At 38.9% G+C, this 21,459-nt stretch overlaps 1 protein-coding gene across 2 annotated transcripts; it reads left to right on the plus strand.

The window, feature by feature from the left end:
- The first annotated feature begins 755 nt into the window (after window positions 1–755).
- On the plus strand, window positions 756–20,350 carry LOC110055900 (neuropeptide Y receptor type 2-like). 2 transcript variants are annotated; one of them, XM_020762328.2, is made up of 2 exons: window positions 756–971; window positions 16,701–20,350. In XM_020762328.2, exon 2 carries the CDS (start codon window positions 16,720–16,722, stop codon window positions 17,890–17,892), a length of 1,173 nt encoding a protein of 390 aa, XP_020617987.1. In that variant the 5' UTR covers window positions 756–971; window positions 16,701–16,719; the 3' UTR covers window positions 17,893–20,350. The 2 variants fall into 2 exon arrangements, with proteins under 2 accessions (XP_020617987.1, XP_020617994.1); XM_020762335.2 differs by lacking the exon at window positions 756–971 and adding an exon at window positions 4,504–5,936.
- Window positions 20,351–21,459: the final 1,109 nt, after the last annotated feature.

Below are 21,459 nucleotides of genomic sequence, written 5' to 3' on the forward strand. Positions count from 1 at the left end.
TCATTTTAAACTTTTGAAAATAGTACATGTGTGGACTTTGACATAAAGCCCGAGTTGGCACTTCTTCAAAGAAAGCTGAAACCGTCGAAAAACACTGCTGAGCTTTCAAAAGAAAGTATAAAAATTGCGCTGTTTTACGGAATAGTGGCTTTTACAAACGTAAGTAGAATTTGACCAATTTTCATATTAATTAATAATAATCATAAGGTGATCGATTCATATTTTTTTAACTTTTTTTTTTTTTTTTCGCGAATGTCTCAAAAGCTAAGAATTTTATTGAGTGATAAATGGTAAATTCGAAGATGGAATATTTCCAGGCGGGGCCTCTTACAGGGTCATCTGCAGTTCTAAAACCGTTTGGTTTAACTTTTTCTCTAGGGACTCAGTGAGTGATAAATAAAGAACAATATTCCCAGTACTTGATTGGCAAAAATAGTGTGAGGAAAATAATAAATTATTCAGGAAAAAGCAAGTGGTCCATCAATCTAGCTGTGTGAAAACGTCACGAAAATACCTCAAACAGAAGTTTATCAACAAAACGCCTCGGGGATTTTTTAAGCGTCTACGTTATTCATTTTTTTGCGCTGCTGCGTGTTTCTCAGTGGTTTCAAAATCGTGTGTGACGACGTTTGTCTAAATCGAACACAGGGTTTTGTCCCGCACCCGTCGACGATAAACTCTAGTGTACTGGTAATACTGCAATCAAATTGGCTGACCTTTTGTTTTTCTGACAATCGGCGGATAACTTATAAGATGACACGCTGTCAAGTGAGCCATTACTTGTTGATAAATGAGTTATCATCAAGCCTCTGCTTTCTGACCTTCCCAAGCAACGTTTGCAACGTCAGTTATCAGACTTCAAGTCGGGAGACAACAACAGCCGTCATTCTTTAATTCATCAAATGATTTCCGCGAAGAATTGAAGAACTTCCTCGCCTATTTCGACTAGAAAGCGTTTCCAACGAACGGAGGTATGATAGTTACTTTTAAGCCGGTGATAGATGACTTTAAATGTTTCCTCCATTAGTTTATCGATGAATGCCACGTTTCGTTCCAGATTATCACTGAAAACTGCGTTGACGAGCAATGTTAATTTGGGAAGCTCGGCGGGTCTTTATTTGTCCTACTAAAGGTCGCTAAATGGCCATTGTGTAAACAGCCAGTGTTCAGAAAAGTAATGTTATATTTGCTAAACAGGGAACAGAGGAGTCTTGTCTGATCGTACTTCCAGCTAAGTTCACCGTACAATTACAGTGCGAATTCAAGTCATCAGCGTACGTGATCATTCACGCGTCATGCGATAGTAGGGAGCTTAAGCAACGACGACGGCGACGCCGAGGACGACGCCTAGTCAAAAATGAATTTTTATTTTACCAGCGAAATTCGCAATTGTCTAGATCTGTTCAGCACGCCAATGGCTCTAAGAATGTGCTCAGGCGAAACATGAAATGGCAGCGTTCAATTCCAGATGGAAGTACGAAAAATTAGCCGTCGTCATTCGCGTTCGTCATTTTACGTTTCTGTTTTACAGAGGACAGCAACATGTACAAAGATTTATAACTGCAGAGCTACTGTTTTGCTCATTAAACCTTTTGTTTGCTGTCGTTCTCGTTGCCGTCGTCGTCGTGGTTTGCTTAAGTTCCCTAGTGTTACGCGATACGTGTCGGCTGAAATTCGACTGATTTGCCGTGTTTTAAAACATTTACTTAGAGAAGACTGGGACTAGTCTCTCGAGATAACGTTGTCTTGTAACTGGTACGCAATTGAGCGTGCCAAAGAATTGGAATTTGTAAAACGATGTCGAGGTACACCTGCCTGAAACAGTTATCAGAGAAACCATTAACAGACAGGAGAAGAGCGACCAGAGCTGTAAGTTATAAACATATTTAAGAGTACAGACTTCAAACGAAAGCATTCTTTTATTCACGGTTTTTTTTTCTATAGATAAAGTTTGACTTTGTTTCATCGTTAAGTGCAAGAATTCAGGTCTTCTATTTCCTGTTACCTAGAGCGCACACTCATCTTGGGCGTGGATGCGCTCGTGGGTGGGTGTCGCCCAGCCTTCTTCTCGCGCTTCACCCCCAAGGTGCCCAGCTAAGAGGAATCTTCCGGTCTGGGCCTGCGAGAAGAAGCTGACTACAGCGCCAAGCGTTCCATGATTTTTTATCGATCCTTTGGGGAAGAACCACGGGCTCACTTCCTAAACAGCGGCTGGTAATCGAGGCTACTTGACTTTTCACTCTTAGCCATAATCCCCTGGGGCTATTGGGCCGGGTAATCGAGGCTAGCATGAACTTGAAAAGTCTTGTCACACGAGTAACATCTGATTGCTATCGTTAGTTTTGAAACGCCGATCATTTATCAATTTCCTATGTAACTTCCTACTGATTTATTATCAGTTATTATTCAAGCCAACTATGTGATTTCAAAAACAGAGCTTTCATAAAATCATGATTTTCACACGTATGTAATAATTTTGCCGCTAGGAAGTCGTCTTTATTGTGGGCGCCACGTTTCTCACAACCCCCTAGGTTTTTTCACGTAGCATAGGCAACAAAAGACGACGCACAACTTCTTTTAGTCAGAGATTGTTAGTGAAGTTAAACCGGCTACCGTGCTACGGTCAGAGTATCCAAGTTACTACTATTTCAAGTGTATTTCGCTGTCTCTCTGCTACCTTTTGGTGCGGGTCGTCAACCAAAGTACGTAAGTTCTCATTGTTGTAGTTATTTGCTAAGTAGCGAATTGTTACTCTTTTCTTTATCACGAAAAGGTTTCATTTAGTTTATCTAGGTTTTGTTGAAATCGCTTTCACAGCTCTACTATTGCTAAGGCTTATTGTCATATGATTACCAAATTGTGATTCTTTCACGCTATATTTAGCTATTTTGGCGATAGCCGTTGATATCTTCGTTTGTTACGACAAGAGTTGTTTTCGTCTCAGTTTGATTAGTTTCAAGTATGAATTGTCACGTCTTTTTGTTTCACGCTGTGATCTTGTTAGTTCTATTATGATTGTTCTATCCTGTTAGATTTGTATTTTATGCCTTATCTAAGTAGGACGTATTCTTAACTATCGCTTTTCAGTTCGAACCTACTACATCTACTTGTACGACTACTACTCCTATTCGTATCTGCTACTACTACTTGCGATCTACTGGTTTTCGCTATTTCTTTAGTCGCTACCTATTGTGAACTAGATCTATGGACTTGATCTGTCATTAAATCAGTTTGAATCTACCAAGTGGAGTTCGAATATCTCGCACCGCGCTACCCCTGTAGTTGTTTAAGATTTGAGTAAGAAGCAACCTCTAGAATCTTTGCAATTACAGCTATTATTATATGGCTTTGGCTTGTGGTCGATATAACGCGCGTTCTGATTGGCTAAGAACGAGATCTGAACGGTCATTATGCAGCCGTAATGCCCACGGGCCGATTACGGATTATGGAAATTAGGAAGAGCCCGGCTCTGAAAATTCAAGCGCATTGAAACGATGAAAGCCGATTAAAAACAGTAAGAGAAAGTAAACTTAATCCGAGTTGTTAAAGATTTTTCCTTAACAAAATTTATATGGAAGTCGTTTTTGACTTACCAGCCGGAACCTTGGCGGGCAGTGGTGAAAAACAATCGAAGTTTACCGAGTCTGGTAAAGCTAAAATCGCTAAGTGAAAAACACCCTCGGCAGATCTGTCATGCATCCTGAGCAGAACACCACTAAGAAACTTATAAATTATCATCTTAGTCACAACAATTACTGAAATATTGAACTCCGCAACAGTTCTTATCAAATAGATTCCCTCGCTTTAACACAAGCAAGTGTAAATCAGCTTCCAGGATCATCAAATATAAACAATCGGGGGGTTTCTGTCGGTAGCACTGTTTCTGATAACTGCAGGTAGTTTTAGACGTTCACAAGGCTTGAAAAGTTCATCCATAAATCCCAGAATGAAGAAGGCGAAGATATGTTGTCCAAAGCGAATGCGGAGATCGAGTTATTCTGAGCAGTACATTCTGAAGCATTAGTATTTTCTTTCACCGAGAGACCGTTGGTTTGGACTATTTTGAAGCACTTTCTGTCTTTTCTATATACGTTGACGTTTCGCTACAAAAGTCGGAAAAACTCCCCCATCAAGTTGTGGCACCACGGTACCAAAATACCTTTTTGAGGCTGTGACAAGCATTTTTCCCGTAAAGAAATGTGTGTTTTTCACAGAATACGTAAAGGTCACTGACTGTGTAGTTTTGCCCTGGGTTTGAGACGATGAATGAATCGGTAAACGCGCGCATCGCCGGATGTAAATTGACGACTTCCGCTCGAATAATTTTTTTCTTTTCTTTATTAAATTCATGAGCCATATAATAAACAACTTAATAACCTCGACCGTTCGGTCGTTACAGGAAAATCTCAAACCTCGGCCTACCGTATTGACCTCGCTATCGCTCGGTCAATACGGCAAGGCCTCAGTTTGAGATTTTCCCGTAACGAAATGGTCATCGTCGTCGTCATCGTCATTATCATTACTGTTATTATTATTATTATTACAATCGTAATAACGCTGACATTCATACAACCTTTATTGAACGAAAAAGCAGGCAAAGCACTAAAATAAAATACTCATGGACAGTGAGGAGAGTTAATACACAGAAACTAAAGATTGCAAATAATATCATAGTCTACGGAGAGATTTTGTGGAAGACCTTGACACGTAAGCGCTTCTTGGAATCTTAGCATTTTAACTATTCCTCCTTAAATCTTTTATCAAATGCTTTGAGCTTTTTACTAAGGGGAGGTTAAATTTACTAAGGGGAGGTTAAATTTACTAAGGGGAGGTTAAATTGGTGTGCAATTAATAATGGTAATAGGACTGAGTGGAGTCCAATTCGATCTGTAATCATACGAGTGATTAACAAAATCGGACGACCGCGAAGCGGGAGTCCGATTTGTTAATCACGAGTATGATTACAGACTGAATTGGACTACGCGAAGCCCTGTTACCAATTAATCAAAACTATGACAAAATTCGAGAAACGAACAAACCATCCACTGATCGCTGACCGATTAAACGTCGTTATGAATGCTGAAGAACACAGCAGTTTACTCAACAAAGTGCACCCCAACAGCGCGCACAAAACGATGCGTACTGTCCAATTACAAGCATAACACGTACACTGTCCAATTAATGCTCAAATCGGGCTGCTGATAGCCAATCACGTTCGAGAATTTTGTTATAGTTTTGATTAAACATATAAGTAGATATCTATCTGAATTCTACGACAGGTTTTATAGAAAAAATGACCTCTCTAACAAGGAGATCGAGTCTCGCAAAGAGGTCACAAAAACTGAGAGACTGGTCGGTAAATAGTTATGAAATTGAAGCGCATGTCGCGTGACGAGTGTCAGGCTGATGACAGAAAAACTGGACAGGGAAGGGGAACAATATCCAAGAGAGAGGATCGGTTGGTGAAATGCTGAAGGGAGAGAGGGCTGCAAGGTTGTATTCAGGTATTGGCTCAACGAGCCCTTGGAGTACTATAACGAAGGGCAAAAACTCGGGATGTTGGCTTTTCAATATCCAAATATCATCTTCAAGTTGCCGTGATAATCAATCAAGCATTTTATTTGCCCGCCGACTCATCATTTCAGTGTGGTTGGTGTCAGCACTGGGCAGCTGTTATGAAACCTAACAAGACTCTAGAACGTTCATCCGTCTAATGAGATTAATTAGAGGAATTGGACGATCACGTGGAAAATAGCGCATGGGAAAAGACATTTAATACAAAAGATAGCCTGGAGCGCCTTTGAGTTTGATTTGATTCCGCCTTGTCGCTAATAGAGACCAAAATGTCACAGTCCGATTGAAATGAAATGAAAGGTAACGCGGGCTGTGCCACATTGAGAGGACGCAAAGAAGTTTTCCTGCCAAGTAAAGACTAAGTAAGTGTTCAGTATTTATCCGTTTTAAGCCGATGTTGTTTAGAACTTTCATAGCTGATATGTATTAAATCCTGATGAAACGGAGTGTTGTTTCTTGGCCGTGCACTGAAATCAACTCGAGCGTGGCCTGTTTTGTCAAGATGCGAGATGACGACGTGACGAACATTTTGTTCCATAACTTGGACAGTTATTTTGATTTCGCCCACGAACATATCTTTCGATGAGCTTTGGCTGTACTGCACTGTAATTTTATGCGATCAAATTAATTTGCTTGCATCTGTAGTGGACTTCGAGCGGCGACAATCAATTGAGTCCGTATTCAGCCAAGGTTGAAATTATTCGGAACTGACTAGAATACTATTAGTCGGTCTTTTCTCTTAGGGTCAGACAAGTATTTATCCGTGAACACGAAAGCAAAAGGGCGGCACACGCACAGATCCGATTAGCCGAAAGTTAGAGTTCAATACCGATTTGAACCAGCTACCAGTAGTGCAGAGTTTGTTTACTTTTAATTTAAAAAACGACCACGCGGGAACAAAATTTCGTGCTTCTAGCCGTCTTAGAAGACTATATGTACAGGAAAGATACTTTTACAAGTTAGTTTTCTCTTGCGTAATGTTACCGTACACCTTCGTGGGTGCCCTTACCTAAAATAAATTGTCAGCGCACTGTTTTAAAGAAAACTGCCGAAAACTATATATCAAAGATGCATGAAAATCTTCAGAACGTACCAATCCGTTCGATTTCCATATCCTATGAAAGTGAAAATGTTGAGCATGAAACTCGAAGGCAAATATAAATATTTCATTTTTCTAATATTATCAGCTCAACTCTAAACAAATCGTAGTTGATATAGGACCACAAAAAAGGCCCGAAATCACATCCGCAGGAAAATACTGGGCTTTTTCTTATTATGTTATATCTGTCAGCAAAACAAGGGTTGGGTATTAATCAAATTAAAGCTAATTGATGGCGTCGAACGCACTTTGATAATATTTGATGACGGCTGTAGTTAACTGAAAATTTTCCAGTGAAAGCCCCCGCAAACAACAAACATTGTTCCCGAAACAACATCAGGGGAAGCATTTTCCCTTAATGTTTCGCCGTTGTTGCACACACGCAAAAGCAAATTTTGTGTTCGGAAAACAAAACAAATTCTGAACCTTTTCAAAAATATCACGTAAACTTTTTCTCGTTTGTCAAGTAAAGAATTTTGGAAACAATGTTTCGGCAAATGTTTTCACCAGAAACAACATTTATTGTGCTTAAGAAACAAAAAAATATTGTGCTTAAGAGACAAAAAAACAGCTGTCTCTGACAAATTCAGAAATCGGATTAGAAGCAGTTTACTTTTGAGGCTAAACACAGGGAAATACTGCGATTTGACATTATGTAACATCTGTCTGTAAAACGTCGGCTGTTGATATAAAAATATTGATTTTAGCAATAGACAGGATTAAAGTCAGAAAGAAATTATTCAAGGTATTAAAGTAAAGGCGCCGAACGCATTCCCATAAGTTTTGATTGAGGCGATATTCCTTACGCAAGAAATAAGAAATTCTCTTGAGCTTTATAGCCAGGTAAATTGCCATTATTATCATATGAGTGAAAAAAAAGTCTTCGCTGTCATTGGCTGAGAATGCAGTGAACAGTGCAATTGAATGTGCGCCCGTCCGTAATTTTCTCAGTGATATAATAAATAAGTAATCAGATACAGGCTCAACCATTAGGGATTTTCGCTATTAATAGTTTTTCAAATTCTTTCAAATTGCACTTGCCGAAAGGCTCGGGCAATTTTGAGAGAATTTTCACATATCGCGCACACTGTAATTACACTCGCATCAATACGATTACCTATACCAAGAAAAACATTGGCGTTGCGCTTCTCACTAGTCTTCTCACTAGCGCCATCGCACTAGGATCTTGAAGATTTTGTCAAACCGTTTACAGCTTAGCTTTGTTAGCTCTCGATAATAAGCTTAAAAAAAGAATCTAAACGAACGTTGAAGAGCACTTTCAACACAGATCAGGAAAAGCATCAGAGTTTGACTTGGAATTCGATGAATTCTCGAATGAATGTAATCCGGTTTTTTTTTACAGTATACGACTCTTACACGAGTGGACTTAACTCGCTGATAATTCAACGGATTTGCGACTCCGAAGAATTTCCGAATTGAATTACAGCTAAATGGTAGAAATTTTGTTTCTACGTTTTGTTTGGAGTTATAGTACGCAGTTCGAAGTTCATAACGACGCAAACTTCGATATCGTTGTCGCTAAAGGAATTGAGGTTTGGCTCGAGGTGGCACCAACGCCTTTTGACGCTCGATCGCTTTAGGTTTTCTTGTTGTAAAAAAAAATTGACGTCAGTCCTCTTTACTGAAATGTGATTGATCAATGTGAATCCATTGCTACTTTGACAATGTCACGAGGAAATCTGTTATCAATAACAAAAAAAAAACTGACTGACGAGGATTTGTTAAGTTGACATCAAGACCACGCAAAAAATAACAGTTTTGTAGTCAAAATAACATTGGTGGTTTATGCAACTTGAATTCAAAACACAAAATCATGTTTTTCACATTATTTTGCGAGTTAAGTGCCAAGAAGTGAGTGCTTAGCGGAGAAAAAAAAAACTGATGAAACACCGTCTCGAGTATTTGATACATCTTTACAATCGAAACTTATGACAACTGTACAGCTGAATGATATATTCTTTTTAAGGTTTGGGAATGACTGTAATGATCTCATTGAGGCTTCATGCAATCTACAAATGACATCATTAGACTTTCCATGGAATATTGCGAGACTGAAGGTTTTTTGAGAGTTCTGTGGAGTAGAAATGGGAGGGAAAATTGGTGGAACATGTGGATAAAACAACCATTTCAAATTAGATTTTTTTAATAATTAATACAAGGAAAACGATTGGAGGTAATCTATTTGCCGAGGTACTCTTTTCTCTCTTTCAAATTCTGTCTATTTGCATACAAAGTCTTCTGTACTTTCAACATTGAAATAAACGAAAACAAAAAAAACAAAAAAAATGCCAAAAAACTTTATCCTGAATAAGATCAGATATCCAAACCACCTTGACGGTTACGATTACCTATATTTAGATGCAATTAATTAATAACACGTTTAAGATATGCATATATTGATTGGAGTCAATCTTATTAAGAGCCTTCGGGTGAAAGAATTCAAGAGAAAGTCACGTCAATGCAGTCACGCAGCAATTCCGAGGAAAAAATAATAATAATCAGTTTTCAACTGGATTCCTCTTGCATTGAGCCGAGAAACCATCAAGAACGTGTCAAAAGGTAACTTTTAAACAAGTACATCTCGGGAGATCAATGTAGCTTTCGTTGTAAAGCTTTGAAATTTGTTGTGACCAAAGTTATTGTAAAAGAGAACCAACTGTTAATTAGAAGTCAGAAATGGAGTAGAGCACACAAACCAAAGAGGAAAAAAACCTTCTTTTTTCGTATGATTTCAACGGAATGTTGCATTCGTCATGTCCTTTGCAACAGAGAGACTAATGAAAATGAAACTCATAAATCTACTAATCATGAACAACATGCCGTCCTTCCATAAATGTAAATGCATTCAATTGCCTTGTTAAACAACAGCAAGACCACCGCAGAGATGCAGATACTGATCTTCTCACCAAATTTAGTAACATTTTACTTCAATTGGGACATTTCACCCCCCAGTGAAAAGTAAGCATTTAATAAACCATCCATGTGGGTGATACAAGACGTATTTACCTCCTCCCTTACTCCATGCCTCCTCTGCCCTCGGGCTATCCCACCAGGTGATCGCACGCCAAAAAAGCACTGTTACTTCAGCAGCTTTCATATTACCAGTTTTACGTTGAAAAGTAGAAGTTGTAGTATTGTCAGTTATCCCATCAAGCATGCTGGATCGTAGATGTAATTACCGCGACCATAGCTTTATTGCAGGTAGTAGTTAGCGTCAGTGCGCTGAATAGAAAGCTATAATTTGCATATTGAGATTAAAGTAAATTTAAGTTTGTGCTAAAAAGGCCATCATTTGCATTCAGCTCAGTTTCTTGCGGTCCATGTTGGAGTTCGTAGTTCCGAAAAACGCAGACGAGATAGACGATAAACTTGTTGCGGATCTTTACAGATTACGTTCATTCAACTAATTTCGACTTCACCAGGACTATATATAAACGTAAGTGCATTTTTGCTTGTATTTATGAGTTTTAACGGTTGTCCAGCCATCGCATCGCGGTTTATACGTGGTTTATGTGTCAGAATTGACCTCATGTCACTCGGTTTTGTTACTGATCAGCTGAAATCATACCACTTTCATCGTTCCCTCAAATGCGTGTCAGAAGGTAGTTAGAATTTCTTGGTGTCGATGGATGTTTAACGATCATCCTGTGTTTAGAAATTTAATGAAGGCAATGTTATAATTTTCTTACCACTCCCGTGTGATTTTCCTATTTATTAAAAGAACACCTAGAAAGCAACTGAGGAAAATATCACAGCGGTTGTTAATACCGAAGCCTTGTAATTGCGAATTTGAACAAAACACCACGCTTTATACCCTCTGGTCAAAAGCACTGCTTTAATTGGCGAAGGATGTAACGTGTTTGAGTTATATTATTACTTTTTCTTTTGTCACGTAACTTTCTAAATATGTAGCCATTCGACCGGGCATGAAGTTTACAAAATAAAGAAATCGTGTAGGACGTCGTAACTAAAGAGAGAACGACCGGACACTTGTGCATGTCAATGGCCCTATTATGGCGGTCTATTCAGGCATAAATAGTCAATGAAAAAGCCTCATGTTGAGTTTTGTCCTGCTGTGAGCGCGCTAAATGCGGCTTTTAACACGCTCTCAGGGTGAAAAGGAATCGTTTAGTTTAACGTTTCCACTTACGTGTATCTCCTTCGACTCTCTGCTATTCGCGAATACAACCGAGGTTCTGCGGAAGAAAGACTTTTCTTCCCACGCCATCTTTGCAAGTATTGAAAACAATAAGAACAAACATCCAAGTCACCAGGCATCCAATAATGATCCCCGACACGTACGGATCTCACGCTTGTTTAATGTTAAACATTTATGTCAATAAACTCTTCTAACAAAACGGCAGCTCAATTTTGTTGTGTTATGGTAACACCACTATCACAGACTAGGTTGTTTCAACTTTCAGCTATTAAGGATTTTGGATTAAAAAACTGATAAGAATGCCGTCACAGGGCCTCAGACATACTCCTTACTTTACACACATCCTTCAAGAATTGTCCTGTTTGGATATACTTAAGAATAAGTTTTCCAAGGAATAATCTCTACCGAATGCACATGACTTGGCCAAGGTTAAAAAAAAAACAAAAAAAAAACAAGCCATATTATCTCATCGCTTGTTATTTTGAATTACATTCATCACCATCAGTTTCATTATCAACGTTGAAGACACAGGAGTATACTTATATAAAAGGTCAATTCAAGTAAATTACGTAAGTTGGAAACTAAATAAGACTAAATAAATGTCTTCGTAAAATTCAACAATTAGCAAAGTAACAATCAATTTTGAGAACTATAACATGTTAAAATATTTCAGGTGTGCCGACTGATTTGGATATATTTTGTAACCCTTAAAGAAATATTCGGCCACCCACAGAAAGCCCTGGAATAGACCCTTTTCATAAATGGCTGCCAATTATAAATTCTTTTGAAAGTATAAAAATTAGCTTACGGACCTCGCTTTTGAGTTGACAATTGAAAAGATATTTTACTCTTTAATAAACGAGTTTAGTGAGGCTAATTTAAATGCATACAAAAGAATTTTAAATTGACAGCCATTCATGAAAAGGGTCTATACATTGGCAAGTTTGGCAAAATTTAGACCGGGTAAGAAATCAGAGTTTCAAAAAATGTTCGGTAACACATGACAAATTTCGAATGTAGTTTAAAAACTTGGAAATTCCACATGACACTTATATGGTTTTACCAAAGATCGTGCAACAGAACATGAAAGAAACCCTTGAAGGATGATAAACCCTCGTCTACACGAGCAATTTTTATGTGGCAATTTTTATATGACAAAATATATTTGATCGAGTAGATGGCTCAGCAAATATTTGCCACCAATTCAAAGTTTAGTGGGCCAGTAATGACTTTAGAAAGCAGAGATACGCAGAAACAAGGCGGGACTGCTTAGTTGACTCCAAAAATCTTGGTGCTCACGAGCACATTTGCCACATTTTATGCGACGAGTCGTTTATTTTGTCACATAAAAATTGGCCAATTTTACACGAGCAAATATTCTGAGAATTGTAACATAAAGGTTGTCACATGAAAATTGCTCGTGTAGACGAGGCTTAATCCTTCGTAGGATAACACATTTTACTGCACATTTTACCACAATACCATGCGAACCTTACACGACCCATAAAGTACAAAGAAATCCCTGTTTTTGCAATATTTGTCCCTGTGCTAACGACATTGTGTATGTTAGGTTTGAAGATTTTTTAACTTTTCTGTACGTATTTAATGCTGTTAACCAGTCGCCATCGTTTTTCCTAAGGAGAATTGATTAAGGCGATGCAAAGCAGGTGTCGCTCGTAGATTGAAAACAGTTGATAGTTTACTCATCAGAAAATTGAAAGGTGGTGAACATAGCACGAGAAACCTAGTTATGTCCAGTTCAGAAAGTATTTTTAGAAACTACACGCGTAATTTCAAGACGACCTTACGCTGCTCGCTCTAGCGATTATCCTCTGAAGTCTGCACTCGACTCGATGGTTAATAGCATTCGGAAGATGGTCTTTTTAGGAGCCAGTTCAATGGCCAAAACTGTTTGCTGCCACCGATATCTTCCTATCTCGACCATTTTATACCCTGCCAAGAATGTTCAATTGTTAGTAGTATACGTAGCTAGTTGTGTCCTCGCGGGTTGATCATGATTGGGTGCTCTCATTTCACCGATTTTGATTTCCTATTCTAGCTCTCCCTATTGGCAAAGAACCGAACGACGAATCCTTTAGCTTTTCGTAAGCTACAATAACGACTCAGTCAACTACATTTAAGGGTGTAAGCATCCTCGATGACCTAGGGGCAGGTAGTGTGCGGGAGAAACTTAAAACGGCACGGGAAAACTTGGCGAAGAAAAGTTGGAGATAAAGCGAGGAGCCCCTGGGGAGGGAGTCTCGCCGTAGGAGTTCTGGTTTCTGATTGGACAGAAAAATTCTTTGTATTTTTCTGCTCAATCGGCGAGATTTTACTCGAAAAGGAAATTTTCCTTCCAGTTTCTCTCAATGGCGGGAAAAAGTAGAAAAATCGCCTAACTTGACCGCAAGAAACCGTCGGATAATTCAGAATTTGCATCTAAGTATCAAAACTCTTGCGTGGTTTAGAAACGTATGCGAGTTCATTCTGCGACTCACCGATGGGATAACAGTAATAATAACAATTTATTCAAAATTAGTTAAATACATTTTTAAAAAAAAGGAATAATGAAAGAGAAATGCGGATGTAATTCCTCTTTTAAGGATTTTTTGACGTAAAAAGAATAAAAAGGTAATAAGTTATGATGTTAAGCTCTCATGGAAACATCGCTGCTTTCCGTAACCGAAACTTTCCAAACACAATGTGTTTTTCAAGGCACAGGCCAGACAGATGTGCCGGGGACACGACCAGCTGCACGTGCAGCCTTCGGGCGTCCAAGTATTTTCACGCGAAAAGCAATAATGGTTGACTTTTCATCATGGTTGAAACAAACGTGGTTCTTCTTTTTAAACCAATAAAAAAGCAATCGAGGCGAAGTTCAAGCTCGTTTCCTAATAATTGCAACAATAACAGGTTGAACAAGACGTGAAATTGACCGTGCTTTGTTTGGCTGGCATGATAGTCGTTCACAAATTTTCGGCGTTGAGATGTAAACGAAACTTTTGTTTTCGAGAACAAACATGATGACCGAACTAGCTTCTGTGTAGGCTTCGTATTAGAACACATAAAACGTACTGTGAACCTGCTGCATGTCGACTGGGTAGAATAATGAAAAGGATTTTTTTCTGCCCAATTAGAACTCAGCATTCATCCAGCTGCTTGTAACTGGCGCAGTAAGACTCCGTCTCCAGGGGCTCCTTGCTGTCTTTCCAAGTTTTCTGTGCCGACGTTTCACGCTGTTTCAACATTCTACTGATTCCCCCAATAACTGCCCCTGGGTCTCCGAGATGGCGCGCAAGCGAGGTGTAAGAGAAGTCATCAGTGCGGGTACTCTATCGATCGCGCGACACGAGGACCAGTTACTAGTTCTTTCTATCAACAACAAATTCTGAGGTTAGGAAGTCTGAGAGCTTGTTTTAGTGAAATTGTCGGAGGAATATTCCATCAGCTTTAAAAGCAGCAGGAAAACAGCTGCAAAACTCCATTTAATTGCATTTAATTGCGGTTGAAAGGAGAAGGAGACCATTAAGAGCGAGCCAATTTGAAAAAGGTTCAAATTGAACACCTTCTAGAAGACTAATATGGAAAATCGTGTGAAAAGTTCCAATTACGTGACAAATAGGTGCCGAGAACCAATGAAAACTGCGAGAATGTTGTTAACGCCACAACAAAAACAGTTTCTCGAATCTTTTCTCACAAATTCGAAAATGGATGCATTGGAGCTACTGAGTTCATTTACGAGGTGATGCCCTATATAAGCTAAAGGTAATTTGTGTTTGACTCTAGAAGATCGTAGGTTTTATTCGTTGAAATGCCGGAAAATTATTGAAAGTTCTTTAAAATATCGCTCCATCTAAAAAATAGCACATGAAAATAACGACGATGACATAAGATTATTGCCGTTTTTTTTAAACTGGTTCTTCAAATTTATACTCAAATAGCTTGAAAAAGAAATTACATGGCAGCAACTTTCCAAAGATATAGCATTTGATTTTGACCTTTTAGAGAGAAAATTAGAAACATCGAGCCCTTTCAAAGGGCAGAAAATAAAGGGCAACTCAGTTCGATTTCATGTCGCTGAGTGCGAACCATTAATGTAGTTTTACCGAACAAAACACAAATTTAGCGTAAAAAAAAAACAAAGCAAGTGGACTTAAGTGGACGTTTCAATCCAAAATCAGCAAAATACTTCGTCCATTACGTTGGTAATATCTGTTTTTCAAGAAGAAAATAAACGCACACTTCTAAAATACACAATTCAGACGAGGATGAATTCAGTGTAGAAAACATGACGCCTACATTTTCTCCCTACGATACGTCGTTAATCCTAACGCAAAAGATTTCAGTATCTAGGCAAAACTGGGAAGTATTATGCATTATGTAAGTTATAAGGTTGTGGTTTGCCCTCGCCGGTGCCCTCGAACTCTTTAACACCAAAACCAAAAAAGTGGTTAATACAAGTAGTGGTCAATAAGCGTATTTATTCTGATATAAAAAATTACCTGCGATTCTCTCCAATTTTCTTGTCGTTTGGTATTTGAGAAAGCAATTTTCCATCTATACAGGCTAATAGCAAACTGCCGGGAGCCAAACACCACGCCCTTTCTGTTAAAGGTCCTTGCGCGGCCAATCAGATTCTGATTTTGTCGAAAGCTGACAGCTTGGCTACGTTTAAATCAATATTAACTCCTGATTTTAAAAGGTGATCCTGGAACGTTTTAATAATGCTACGACACAAGACTGAGCCGGGCATATGACCAAGCGGCATAATTGGTTGGATATATCTTATGATAAAAGGCCAAAATAACATGGCAAAATGCCAGACAAGATAATGAAGATGTCAGAAGTGGTTAGTTAAATTCTGTTCCTCAAAATTTCCCAGAGCAGCCACTGAAGGAAAGTTGTAAATTTCAACAAACCCTTTATGCAAATTCTTAAACCTTGTTTAATTTTTCTTTCGCCTTTGCACTTTTAGAGAACATCCGTCATTAACACTTCTTCTGTTCTGCAGGTGTATTTTACCATTTTAAAGCTCATTATTGTTGTTAAAAACATCACTGATCTCCATTTTGAGGTTTTTTAGAAATTCCACATGTCTAGTCTGTTCTGATCCTTGGCGTCAACTTCAACGAAATCAATTACAATCAGTCTTTCGTATTTCATTGCGAACAGAAGGTTGGAAATGTCGAAGGTTAAATAATAACCCAAAAAGAAAACGAACAAATAGTGTTTTGAAGAAAATGGATACATTAATTCTACCTCTTCAACAGAGCTTAATATGTCTCAAAGAACCTAGTTAACCCTTTTCCCGCTTTTTAAAGGAGGATTCAGGGCAATTTGTGTTATTATTAAACAATTGTTTCATTGACATCCATTCTTGCTAGAACGTTCGGAACTAAAACCATACCATCCACTCTCGTCAAGGTAACATGCACAAACTAGTTAAAAAAAGTCCAATAGTACACTTATCTATTTGTGCAGATGAAAAAAAAAAAAAGGAAAAAGAAACATAAAGTGCAATTTGTGAAAAGTTAAAGGGACCTGGTAATTACTAATTACCAGGTCCCTTTTACTTGAAGTAATTTCGATTCTTACCATCTGGTCATAAAATTCCCTGCGAGTACAATCAGTCGCTTCGATCTTTCCCAGCTACTTTAAGATTGTATACCATCTTGATCCCACGACTCTGGTGGCTGAACCAAAAAATCATCGGAAATGTTTCTTGTCACAGCAAGGCAAGATAAAATCACTCACAAAGAAATGAGAAGTAAAAGTTTTCCGTTGTTTCTGGTGTAAACAAATTGACTTTGTTGTCTCCATTTGTTCAAAATGTTGTTTCTCTTGCAGGTAGGAAACAAGAACAATCATGCAAGACGTGCACATTAATAGAACAGCCAACATATCTTCGGCAAACGCAACAGTACCGGGTTTTCCCGTATACCTCCACCAGCCTCTTGGAGCCACAGTGTTCCAAATCAGTTTGTGGTCGACCATTGCCTTTCTCGGCGTGTTCGGCAATCTCTTGGTATGCATCGTGATCCTTAGCCAAGCGAAGATGAAGACCTCAATAAACTACTACTTGCTGAGCTTGGCCATAGCGGATTTGGGGGTACTGCTATTGATCTACCCTATAGCGGTGTTAAGATATCTCTTTCCATTTCGCTGGTTGTTAGGAAGGCAGGTATGTTTCTACCTAACTCCTACAGTGGAGATATTCTTCGGAGCCTCCACCTGGTCAATTGCAGCCATTGCCATCGAGAGATACCGAAACGTTGTTGGCGCCAAGCGCTACCAGATAAGATACAGGTCTCGCGATCGAATGAGGACTTTCGTTGTTATTGGTATGGTTTGGGTGGCCTCATTTTTAGTTTCATCCGTACCTCTATACCCTATCATGACCTACAATTCCAATCTGAAACTTTGCTATCCCGAATGGCCTGATATGTCTGGGACAAATGCATTCTATCTGACGCATTCCTTAACTCTACTCGTCTTCTGGTATGTCCTACCTTTGATTGTCATAGTATTCACATACGTCAAGATTAAGAAAAGAGTACGCGAAAGTGTTAAGTTCCGAAGCTCAATGACATCTCAGTCTTCACGAAACTCAGAAAGACGTGATAAATCGATCTGGCGACAAAGTAACAAGGCAAAGAGGATTCTTACACCTTTGGTTGTTTTGTATGCTGTGACAATGTTTCCGTTGAACGCTTTACGCACCTTGTTGCTTATTATACCGACGTTTTGGACGAATTCTTACTATAATCTGATCATGGGCCAAGTTGGATTTTTCGTTTTAATCAACTCGTCAGCTAATCCGCTACTGTACTATATCATGAGTAAAGAATTCAAGGATGCATTCAAGAAAATATTCAGAAGTCTGAAAGACAAGACGTTTTTCAGAGATTTCTGCAGAAAAATCAGAGCATTGTTGGGAAACTCGAAAGAGCTGGAAGAAGAGGAACAAAATCTTCAACTAACAAGTAACAACAACTCTCAGGTTGCGCTTATCAATGTCCAGATTGTCACTGGTTTGTAAACTCCGAACTGTACCGTGCATTTTCCATGTACTATAAGCTAACGGCCAGTTGATAACAGCCATAGTAAAGGCCATGTAGACAGGGAGGTATGAGGGTCAGTTTTGTCTCGAGCAAAAAGCTATTTCTCCGTTGTTCGTCTAGATTTCCCACAACTAGATTCATGAATACGCCGAGCCCTTGATGTATTGGCTCCTGATAGTGGCTCCTGTATGATGCAAAGGTGATATCTAATTGGAGATTTCAGTGTGAATCTGGCGCTGAGTGAGTCCTTGTAGATTTGTAAACTACTTACAAAATTCGCGTTATTAGGGCTAGTGAGCCCGATAGCAAATTTGTAAAGTGTGGCAACTTAAAATATGTTAACACTGTATTTATTCAATTCATCAAGACAACTGGATATTATATTCCTGTTTGCTTCGATTAGGTAAACCGCAAATTTTCATCGGAACCATGGCCACCATCATCTTAGATCTGCTTTACAAGAAGCCTGAGGAAACTCAAGCGAAATGTAGTTAGAATGAAAAATGAAGTGAAAATGAAAATGGAACTTCAGTAGAATTTGTAGACTTTGCTATCGCTTTATCCTTCACGACAGTTGAATCAGTGCTATTTGGAAATTTCAACTCAATAATATTTCTTCAAGATAAAACAAGAGGAGTCATAAACGTAACGAGATTGAAAATATGTTCCTTCATGTAATTAAGCTATAATTTTAAGATTTTACGATTTTTAGCGCCTGGGCCATTAGTCGAAAGAGACAAAACTTGTAGAAAAAGTGTAAATACCTTTTAAACAAATACGCGTCATGAAAAATTATTCTATTAAACCTCCATTTACACTATATTAATATAACGTGAGGGACTCTCATTGTCCCTAAATGTCGAGATTTGGCTCAGTTTTAGGTGTTTTCTGTGGGAAAGCCTAATTTCTACATCTTCCTGTGGACTATATATCGTAATTTATTTCAGGTTAAAGATGAGGCCTTTTTTCAAGAGAAACTGGTTAAGAAATACTGTATCTACTATAGTGAATAAGTGTAATGGTTACAATTGAGGCAATATGTAATATATAGTTCACTCTGTGTGTTACACGGACTTGTTTAATCAGTACGGTTTGAAAAAGTTCAAACCTTAGACAGGAACTGAACTTGGCGATTTTAGCAGACTTTCCTTGGCCGGAATGACGTAAAATTTACACCAGTTACTGAACCTGGATCATACATCTAGTTAAAACAAAGGAGATCACTACCGTGAAGGAGGATACCCGGTCTTACCAAGCAAAGATATTGAAGATTTCACTTCTCCCTTTACTCCTTAGTTTTTGTTTCGATTGAGAAGATATATCAAACACTCGAGACAGTGTTTCATCGGCTATCCAAACACCTCAAATTTCGTCAAAAATACTCCGCCGCGTTTCGTATTCTCCACTGTCCTCTCGGTGTTTGTCCACTGTCTTCTCGGTGTTTGGATACCCCGATGAAACACTGTTTCTCGTGTTTGATATCTTACTTACCACGGTAAACCATTTCAAATAAATTAGTATTGCCAAGACAACAATAGACCAAAACCCTCGAAATGAGTAGCGGTTAGTTTTTGTGCGAACTTTACACGATCTAGAAAAGCCGCAGACTCAGTCCGAGATACAAGGACCAGGCCAGACCGGCCTAACTTCAAAATTACGGCTGCTAAAGAGCAATGAATCTGGTGCGTTCTACAATGGCCATTTTCACATTAAATGAGTGACGCCGTGTTTGGACGAAGAAGTCGCCTCAGACACACATTCGTCTTAGTGCGATTTTTGACGGAAAAATCATCTAAGTTTGTTCGTCAATTTGGACGTCTATTAAGACTTCTTCGTCTGTACGGCCAAGTCATCCAAAAGCCGACACACCACACAAACAAATGGTCCTATCTCGGTCTTAAAGTTTCAAACTTCATTCAACGCTTTTCATTGAAGAAAGGGCATAAGCTTCATAACGGAGACGAAAAGGAGGCGAGAAGTAACGCTCTTTGGTAGAAGATTTAACCGACAAAAGGCGCTAATTATCAAAATCTTGTATTAGTGTCTGCGTACGTTACGATTTTGCCGTGGTCAAACGGCGCATGACAGTCCATGATAGTTGATTCTCCCCTAACAATCATACGTGCGTTTTAACCGGAAAAACTATCAAAGTATACCAGGGAGAATTTGAACAAGCTAGTTGGGTGATACTAATGGATTAATTAGTAGAATTCTGCTAGTATACTAATGCAAATGCTGCAATCTGATTGGTCGAGCTACTCGTGTACTATCAGCCATTAGTATCACCCAACTAGAGGACTAATGCAAATCCTGCATTTTAATTGGCTGCGCTACTAGAGGACTATTAGTAATAGTCCTCTGAGTAGCGAAATTGGCGCAATCGAGCGTGACGCTTTCTTTCGTTTTATTCCCAAATAAATATTTCTTCAACTTGCATTTGCTAACTTTATTATTGCCTTTTCTGTCCGACTAGTTGGGTGATACTTCGCCCTCAAGGGCCACGGGTCAATAGCCCATTCGGCTTCGCCTCACGGGCTATTGACCCGTAGCCCGCAAGCGCTACGGGTCTAATTGTTAATTAGAGTACAGTGGCTGTCGGTCTCCACGAAATGTGATGTTTTTATAGTCTTTCCGAAGTTTTGGAAGAAAGTTTAGATTTAAACGGGTAATTAAATCGCTGAGAAGACTAAAAGAAGCACATTAACGGTTTCTTGACTTTAAAAGCTTGAAACTGCAAATTTGCCAAGGACAGTTCAATACGTGCGACTTTGTTTAAGGGTAAAGTTCAATAATGCGTGGAAAAATAATTGGAAACCGTTATTTGCGTTAATTTCAGTTAGAATTCTACTAAAACAATTAGATTATTCGCTCGAGATTTCCATGAGACGATAGTTAATTCGGCCTTCGGCCTCATCAACTATCGCCTCATAGAAATCTCGAGCGAATAATCTAATTGTTAAATAGTCGATGGTAGTGTATGATAGTTGGTGGTCAAACAAAAGCGCGTGCTACAACTACATCAACTACCATGCCGTTTGATCAGGGCTTTATGCTTATGCGTTAGTGAAAGCCAGTCTTTACATCGCACGTGCACACCCCCTGAATACGAGGCTTCAAGTAATCTGCACTTTCAAACATATATTTAGGAAAAGCCCATTCCAGGAAAGGTACGGAAATTATCTCATATGGTAATAGCTTTACGAAATAAGTTACAAAAGCTACAAAATAGAGCAGCCCATGTTTTGGCCAACTCAAACTACGACGTAGATGCTGGTCACCTGTTCAAACTTCTCTGGGGGAAGAATCTAGCATGCCAGCAGCAAATTCAAAGAGCTACGATGGTTTAAAAGTCTGCACGGGTTGGCTCCAGAATGTCTCAGTTGTAATTTCGAAAGACGAGAAACTGCATATAACCTAAGGGACTCTGAGAATAAACTCAATGCCATTACCGCGCACAAATTTATTACAAAAATAGCTTTAAGGAAAGCAGAGTGACTGAGGCAATTTAAACGCCTACTCAAAGGAGATGAATAAGGCGCGGCATT

This window comes from Orbicella faveolata, unplaced genomic scaffold (assembly GCF_042242905.1).
Source record: "Orbicella faveolata isolate gen_17 unplaced genomic scaffold, um_ofav_v1 contig_12, whole genome shotgun sequence".
Taxonomy (NCBI): Eukaryota; Metazoa; Cnidaria; class Anthozoa; order Scleractinia; family Merulinidae; genus Orbicella; species Orbicella faveolata.